At 41.3% G+C, this 8907-nt stretch overlaps 1 protein-coding gene across 1 annotated transcript; it reads right to left on the bottom strand.

Annotated features, from left to right (window-relative positions):
• Positions 1–6742: 6742 nt before the first annotated feature.
• LOC128505745 (complement C1q tumor necrosis factor-related protein 3-like) lies at positions 6743–7961 on the bottom strand. The gene is made up of 3 exons (XM_053476322.1): positions 7878–7961; positions 7641–7769; positions 6743–7546 (listed from the first exon to the last, which is right to left on the bottom strand). Exons 1-3 carry the CDS (start codon positions 7906–7908, stop codon positions 7269–7271), a joined length of 438 nt encoding a protein of 145 aa, XP_053332297.1. The 5' UTR covers positions 7909–7961; the 3' UTR covers positions 6743–7268.
• Positions 7962–8907: the final 946 nt, after the last annotated feature.

Below are 8907 nucleotides of genomic sequence, written 5' to 3'. Positions count from 1 at the left end.
TTTCTAGACAGTATTTTATTTAAAAAGGCTGTAATACCAGAAGCAATGAATTATGTTTATGCTTAGCAAGCTGTCGAGTTTGTGAAAATGTGTTTAGAATTTACTTCAGTGCTGACATGTGAGTATCTCAAGCATTTATACTTTCATAGATTCTGCTCTCACCAAGCCTTATTACATTGTTTTAAATTGTCATTTTTAAATGTTAAATAGTGTTCATTGTTTAATTTTAAGTGTTAACCACCATTATTAGCAGAGATGTTTAAGAGAGTGGCTTATGTTTAAAATGTAAGGGAGCAGATTTTTTTGTGTATAAAATATATAAACATGGATTCAATTTACTTGATTTATGATTTAAGGTTTAGATGCAAAGATTTGTACAGGTGGTATAAAAAAAATGCTAATTACAACAGTGTTGTGATCTCAAAATCCCAGAAGTTATTATGGCCTAAATGTAACTTTTTCTTATACACTAAAAAACACTAGGTTGTTTTTTCTACCCAAATGCTGGGTTGCCGCTGTTGGGTCATATTTCTGGGTTATTTACAGAGAATTGGGTAGTTTTTGTGTAATCCAGCTGCTGGGTTGAAATTTGCTTGGCCCCTCCCCAAGAGTTCACCAGCGAACCCAAGATAACTCTGTGCCTATGTGCTCGGCATATGACTGCGAGTATAGTAGGATATCATTCAAGTATACTATAACATAACGGTTTAACATATGGCGAAACACGTCATTCATGAACCCCTGAAACACCGCAGGTGCGTTTACCAGTCCATACGCCATTACGTTATTTTGCCCGGATGTCGTGCTAAACGCAGTCTTCCATTCATCGCCTTTACGAACACGAACGAGATTGTAAGCGCTGCAGAGATCGATTTTAGTAAAGATGGAAGCGCCCTGGAGTTGGTCAATAGCGTCTGGTACCAGGGGCAGTGGGTGCTGGTATTTTACGGTTATTGTGTTTGGACCGCGATAATCAATACAGGGCCTAAGACCCCCGCTTTTTTTTTCAATAAAAAAAATCCTGCTGAAGCGGGAGACGTGGACCTGCTGATGAGCCCCTGCTGGAGAGCCTCACTCACGTAGTCCTCCATGGCCCGGGTTACCACCACAAACAATGGATAAATGCGCGAGCAAGGCAGTGTTTTTCCTGGCAGGAGCTCAATCGCGCAGTCCCATGAAAGGGTGGGTGGGGGGTCTGGGGGGGAGGTCGTGCTGCTGCCCTAACGCTAAATACATCTTGAAATGTTCTGTACTCAGATGGCACTGTGACTGATATTTGGGCGCTTGGACTTTCAATTGTTGTTTGGACTATTAATGCCAACGGTGTACAAAGTTTAGCGCAGCTAGGAGCCCAGGATGTTATGCGTGATTGTGCCCAATCGAAATTAAGGTTGTGGTAGCTGAGCCATGGGAGACCCAGCACAACGGACTGATCTACCTGAGGCAGTACAAAAAAATTCAGCTCCTCGGTATAATCTGGGAAAGTTAAGCGCAGGTGCACGGAAATAGGTTCAAGGGGCGAATGCGGTTAGCTGGGGGGTTTGCTAAGGCTCTCGCAGCGGCTGTGATCTGATCTTCCTAGGGATCCCCTTGTGGGGAGGTGTCTTTGTTGGCCACGGAGGTGCTGGTCCAGCTTGTTGGCCAAGTTGATGCAGTCGTTGAGAGACAGGTCGGTATCGCAACAGGACAGTTTTAACTGGATCTCAGGCTGTAACCCGTCTCTGAACCTGGCCAGCAAGCTCTTGTCACACCAACCACTCTCCGCGCCTAGGATACGAAACTTCACAGCGTAATCCGCGACGAACTTGTTTCAGCCTTAGCAATTGTTGCTCCCGCGATCTCCCGTGGTTTGGGTGATTAAAGACTGCGCAAAAGGCTCTGATGAACTGGTTGTAATCCGGTGTCGTGATCCTGCTGGCGCTCCACACCGCTGCCGCCCAGTCCATCGCTAGACCTGTGAGCTGCTGTGTGATGAAACTGATCTTTTTTCTTTCGGCTAATTCTGGATAGTCTGCCAGGTAGAGCTCACAGGCCAGGAGGAACCCTACACCCTTACACCCTTCTGGATTCCCCGCATGCCTTTCCAGGGGAGCGGCGCGTGGCAGGGAGTGTGTGGAGCGCGGCCTAGGAGAGGGAGAGTGTGTCCACTTAAACACGAGCCGTTACATGCTGAGCACCATGTCATTCACGGCTCGCGCCAGGCTGTCAAACTGCCCTTGTTGCCTTTTAATGTACTCTAATGTCGGGGCTTCCTCATCGGGCAGGGGCGTTCCTGCTGCATCTAGGATGGTCTGTTCATCCTGCAGGTGTCCTGCAGACACCTTTCACTCCTGGGGGAGGGAAGCAGAGTCAAAAAGCACACACACATACTGTACAATAAAACACGCTGGTGCACAACAGTGAACAGACAAAGGACTACAAGCCCGGCTGGTATATATATATATATAGACACACAGTGGTAGACACAGGTTAACTTGCTTTGGTGATTAGACAAATACTGGGAACAAGTACACACATAGACACACTAGGTGGAGACAAAGCGATGGCTCAGTAATCCGGCGAACCAGATCTTTTTCCCCAAGACTGAGGTGGTACAGATGTTACACGAACATTTATTAGGATGTTGTTTATTGCATATATGTATGGTTTGCAAAAAAAACGTTTGGCTAATGATTCTGAGATGTACTTATCCATGGCCTCTCTTTCGTGTTGGCAGAGTGAGTAGAGACGTCCCCGTGGTGGAGTAGTGCCAGGGAGGAGGTCAATGGCACAGTCGTAGGGTCGGTGTGGTGGTAGAGAAGTCGCCTGGGATCTACTGAAGACTGTTCTGAGATCAGCGTAATCACTTGGGACCGAGGAGAGGTCAGGAAACTCCTCAGGGGAGATTATTACTGGAGAGGGACTGAGCGCAGACTTGAGACATGATGCTAGGCAGAGTGGGCTCCATCCAAGGACGGCGTTGTGCTGCCAGTCTATTTGTGGGTTATGGCGGATGAGCCAGGGCTGTCCAAGAACTTTGGCATGACTAGGAATGATATCTCCTCTGAGTGGTTTCCAGATGTCCTCAGGGTTACTGGAGCGGTCCGCCGGGTAATTGGGGGGAGGAGCGTCTCATCGAGAGCGCGGACTGACAGCGGCAGTCCCAGAGGGACAGTTGGCAAGTGCAGTTCCTCAACTTTTGATGCACTAATTAAATTCTGGTCTGAGCCGGAGTCGACAAGAGCGTGAAGAACATGGGAGCAATTATCCCAAAGGAGCATGACGGGGAGAAGTGAACGGGCCTTAGGCAACTGTCCTTGGCATGCCCCCTCCAGTGTGCCTAGGTTCACAGGAGGGCCTTGCTTTTAATGGGCACTGGAGGCATAGATGTCCGAGCTGCCCACAGTAAAGGCACGCCCCCGTCTGAACCCGACGTTGTCGCTCCTCCGGTGAGATCCGGGTTCGCCTGATCTGCATGGGTTCGGCTGGAGAGCCGGCGGAGGTGGTTTGAGCAGGAGAATTATTGGTCCTGGGCTGGAGTTGGCCAGGGGCGCGGCGCCTTTTTAGAGGTGTGCGTCCAATTGCCCTGCCAGGTCCATGAGACCATTTATGTCTTCAGGGAGCTGCTGGTAGACTAACTGATCCTTGACAGACTCCGAAAGTCCATTTAAGAAGGTGTCGTACAAGGCCTGGGCGTCCCACTCAGTAGCAGCCGCCAAGGTTCGAAACTCAATGGCATAGTCGTAAGCAGGCCTAGAACCCTGGCGAAGCTCCAGCAGTTGCCTCGCGGCCTCCCTTCCTGCGTAAGAACGAACAAAGACCCTCTTCATCTCCTCAGTGAAGGCACTAAAGGTGGCACAGTAAGGATTGTTAGCATCCCAGACAGCGGTCCCCCACTCACGGGCTCTGTGGCAAGAAGCGTCCGCTGGGTCCGTCATGGCCGCAGTATACTGTCAGGGGCAATCAGAGGTGACTGAACGGAAATTAACCCAATAGCAGACAAACGGTGATTAAATGATAGAAAATAGTGTTTAAACCTTTATTTTACAAACTGAGGCTTGGGTAGCAGGTGCAGCAGGAGAACACACTGAAAGCTGCTTGACAGAATAGACGTGAGGCACACGAGTAAGATACTGCGGCACTGAATGGTTCTCTGGAGATGATTGCATGATAGAGTTCAGGTGTGCTTGAGCGGCAGGTGAGCTTGTTGGGGGAAAAACCTGGAGTGGGGTTTAGAGTCTGGAGGTGCTGGGTTGATCTGGCTGGCATTTGACATATATACTATTATTTCTGTTTATCAGGTACTATATAGTCAATCATATAGTTAATAACTTTTTATTGTACATGATTTCTCTTTGGGCTAACCTTAAAATTTCTAAAAAAAAAAAAAAAAAGTTGTTAAGTAAACTTTGTTAATGTTAGGATAGGGTTAAGGCATGTTTTTGTTAGACAATGCGGTGTGAATATCACCTTACTATCTGAGTTGTTATTTGTCAGGATGAACTAACCTAGGCGACCAGATGACTTAGCTTTAGCGATTAGCCCAATGTAGCGTGGATGGTGAACCCAAACGCGGAAGAAAGCGAGTAGGTAGGATAACCACGCGTTTTAGTTTAAGGACTCTCACAAAAGGGGAGCAAGGGAAAAACACAAATTTAACCTGCATCCTATAAACACACACTCAATATCAGAAAGCGAAACCCAATAAAGTGAGTACTCAGGAATCGATGGATGGACAACCAGAACCGACATGGGCTGAATTCAATGACTGAGCGTTGAATCATGGTTTGTTTACTCCTCTTATACTTCCTGATTCGCGACCGCTTTACTTCCGGGTTCTAGTGCCGGTCGCAGATTGAGTGTGCATGACATTATTATTGTTTGAAAATTCTAGAGAATGTTACTAAATTACTGCTTACTGCGTTTTTGCAGTGGTACTCTGGAATAAACCTGGAGAAAAACAATGAGCCAAGGAGTGATTACAGTTACTGTGCATGTGTCCCCTCACAGGACCCATAGAAAGTAAATACCAAAATGTTACTTGTACTGTACTGTTTTGTTATTATTTGTATTGTTGTTATTACTGAACATTTTTACAATGTTTAAACAAGTTTTTATGTATTGTCTTGGTTCTAGCAACTCTAAATATGCAATTTAATGCAAAAAAAAAAATGCTTCTGATATGCAATTTAAGGATTATTTATGTCTATTGTTTTTACTTTAAAAAAAAGGTATTTTTGACTCTACCTTTTAATAAAAGTTATTTTTATTTATATAATTTCTGATTTGTTTATTGTATATTTTATAGATATTTACAGAGCAAAACATTTCTACTTTTATTTGGAATTTTTAATATAATAAGATTTATATTGTAGATTTTTAATTTTATTTTAAACCTAAAGTTATTTTATAATCTATTATACCTTTGTATAATGCAGAGAAAATAAAAGTTAAACTGAAATAATCAGTTGCGCATTTAATTTTTACAGAAAAATGAGATTGCTGGTCTGTGCTGCCAGTATTGTACAAAATACAGAAATATACTGTCTTTTATGTTTACAATAATAAACTATAAGGTAATTTAACAGTATGAGTACTGTAAATTTACAATAGATTGCTGGCGTCTGTGCTGCCAGTAACTTACTGTTATTTAACAGGATTTTTTTTTACAGTGTAGTATAGCCTAAGCCTAGAATGATAACAAGTAAAGGAATAGAATAAAAGGTAAAAAGCTTCAAGAGAGATAAAGAAAGATGTCCTGCCATGTTCTGTTTACAAGTGAGGTGAAAACCAAGTCAGGAAGTGTGCATGCAGCTAAGCACTACATACTATGAAGAAATGTAAGAGTAAGAAAGTAATTGTAATGTAGAGATGAAAAGTGGAAAAAGAGCTGAGAGAGGAGACCCTGGTGTAGAGTATGTCACGGTGTGCGTCTGTGATGGGCATTCCCCTCAATCTGTTATTGCTCCTTGCTCACTACTTTGACTCCCTAAGTAGACGGCCCCCCTTCTGCAGGTGCATGCTGACGGATGTCAAGGAGAGACTCCCGCCTGTGGCCGTGCCCAGAGAAAGCTGGGAGGGGCCGGGCATGGCTTGTGTTAGTGGAAGAGGTGGTCGTCATGGTAGCGTGCAGAAGTGCTTTCTTCGTCTGCTCCAGTCTGCCACTTTGCCCACAGTCGCCTTTTGCCAGCCATGTGCTTGCATGCCAGATGGGCACTGCCACCGGACCAGCACGTGCACAACTCCACTCTTTTCCTCCTCTTTATTCCTTCCTCCCTCCTTTAAACCCTCTTCTTTCCCATTTTCCTTAATTAAATTACCCTTTCCCCCCCATAAGACCTCACCTCGTGTCTGTGGTGCCATCTGTGCAAAAAGGGTCGAACAAGTACAAAATGATACAAGTATAAAAAAAATCCCAGAGGTTGAGACCCCTTCATAGTTGGCTCTTGAACTTCCTAGAGGACACTTTGTTGGTTTGTCTTAGAAATCAAGGGCTAACTTGCAATAAATCCAACTTTACTTCATCCAGATGATACGATTTTAGACTAATTTGGTTTACAGTTGATTTATTTCTGTTATTTTAAGATGATCACAAGTAGTGTCAGGCAATTTTAAGTTAATTGGAAGATCTGGAAGGTGAAAAAACTTCCCACAGCAGAGCAAAGTCAAGATTTTCAGCTTTAAGTCAAAAGTTAACTTTGGCAAATGTAAGCTTTACCAATCAGGAATTCCAGCTTCTGTACAGTATGTTCATATAGACATTTTACACATAAATTTACTTTTCCATTCTTAACAAAGTCAATTTTGAAGGACCTGTAGTTTCTATCATTGCTTTATTACTTTCAATTTCATTATTACAAAAATGTCAAGCACTACTATAAAATGCAGTAAATTCCTTTTATTAAATACATTAAAATTTTTCAATAAATGCAAAGAAACCAGTGTGATTTGACAGGTGATCAAATTATGTGTCAAAAGTTATAAATTAACCTAACAGAGGACTTCAAATGCTGTCAAACATTTTCAATATACACTAGATACAAGTACGTACTTAAACTTGAAAGATTCAGAAATCATGTAATCTGCTTTTGTTTTATTGTTAACTAATAGTTTTTTTTAAAAAGGGAACACAGCTTCAATACCTTACTACCTGCAAAAAAAAAAAAAAAAAAAAAAATATATATATATATAAATATATATATATAGCACTAATGCAACAACAGTGGGCAAGGGTGTAGAAGAGGACCCCATATCTGTCCTAGCATTGCTCCCCCAAATCATGTGGTTGGTTACATGGGGAAAAGCAGAAAGCCACTAAAAGTGTTGTATGTTTGTCCATCGTCATAAATCTGACAGTGTGCTTTAAGCCTTAAATAAAGTTCATCACCCTGCTCCAGTAACAGATTGACAGCTCGGCTTATAGACATGTTCTGACCTCTAGGGGACTCGGACATTCCAAAAACTCTCTGGCCGTTTTTCACTAAATATACTTCAAGCCAGATGTCGGTGTTGCCAAAGACAGAAGCTGAGACATGATAGATGCCTTTTATTGGTGCTCTGAAAACACCTGCAGAAAGAAAGATTTAAACAGTATTGTATTTTACATTGATATTCCAAAGAGGTCAAATTGTAACGGTGTTTGTGTAGTCATGATGTAGTACCAGTCTGTGGGCTGTAGGCATTTCCAACATTTGTTAACACTTTGTTAAACGTCAAGGTGACCTCAGTGTTGAAGGGTCCGTAGGTTCCCTGAAGTCCAGATCCAACTGAGAATGCCACATTGGGTGTGTCTGTAATCACAAACAAATAAATTAATAAGATAGAAATAAAAATCTTGCCAAGTTTCTACCAACAGATTATATGAAAAACACTGGACAAAGAGCTTCACTTTCACTTACTTGTGCTTGTTAAATCCTTCACTCCCGCCATCTTTCTCAGACACCTACTGTACCTTCAGCTAAACAAAAGTGTGTCTGAACTGCTTAAACAGCTCCTCTATCTGCCTCAAGAAATGAACTTTGAACTTTGTCACACACATTACACACATTCACACCTTACACATAAAACATTTGCACATTTTGCACACCAATTTAATTTAATATTATTTATATAGCGCTTTTATTAATGGTCATTGTCTCAAAGCAGCTTTACAAAAAAGAAAGAAATTAAAAAAAAAGAAAATTTATGGAAGTGTGTATGTGTGTGAACTTTGAACTGCAATCTTGCACAATATTCTGCACATTACATTATCTTCCTCACAATTGAGCACTGCTCAATACTACACTACATTACATTTTATTTTCACTCTTCTATATTTAATTTTATTATTTTTTATATTTTATTATTTTTTATATTTCCATTTTTATTCTACAATTTTATTCCAGTATTTTATTTTTATATTTTCTTTATTGCTTGTACATTATGGAAATTTAAAAAGTCGTTTACATCTAAAGTTTATTTACAAATTTCTTATATTTCGAACTTGTAATTTCTTTTATTTCTTAGTTTCACACTGAAACTTTCCTTTTGAATCTTGAGGTCATCAGCAGTCGTATAAGCATTTCACTTCATATCACACTGTGTATGACTGTGTATGTAACAAATAAAATTTAAATTTGAATTTGATATGTGTGCATAATTTTTTTTCTTTTTCTTAACAGTTTTTAAACAATACTCGCAGTATTGTTTGTAACTCTTCTATCTTTTAATTTATCTCACTTTATCCCACACTTTGTCATGATTGTTTTTTTAAGCAATTCAGTGCTTAGATGATACACATTTCTTGGCATTTATACAAGCCACAGAATTTAACTAAATTGTCCTCAATCAATAAAATGAAATTTTAAAGGACTTTACAAACAACTCTACTGCTTATCATATGATAATGTTTCAGCTGCACAGTTTTTTTAGCCCACTACCTGACTATAA

The sequence above is a fragment of the Clarias gariepinus genome, chromosome 17 (genome assembly GCF_024256425.1).
Source record: "Clarias gariepinus isolate MV-2021 ecotype Netherlands chromosome 17, CGAR_prim_01v2, whole genome shotgun sequence".
Lineage (NCBI taxonomy): Eukaryota > Metazoa > Chordata > Actinopteri > Siluriformes > Clariidae > Clarias > Clarias gariepinus.
Note: the sequence above shows the minus strand (reverse complement) of the source record. Positions and strands in the feature narration are given on the sequence as shown.

Excerpts from the sequence above, each read along its gene's own strand:
- LOC128505745 (XM_053476322.1), bottom strand. The coding sequence starts at position 7,908 with ATGGCGGGAGTGAAGGATTTAACAAGCACAA. Across the intron at positions 7,770-7,877 it reads GAAGGATTTAACAAGCACAA|ACACACCCAATGTGGCATTC; the intron begins GTAAGTGAAAGT and ends TTGTGATTACAG. Across the intron at positions 7,547-7,640 it reads TGCCTACAGCCCACAGACTG|GTGTTTTCAGAGCACCAATA; the intron begins GTACTACATCAT and ends TTCTTTCTGCAG.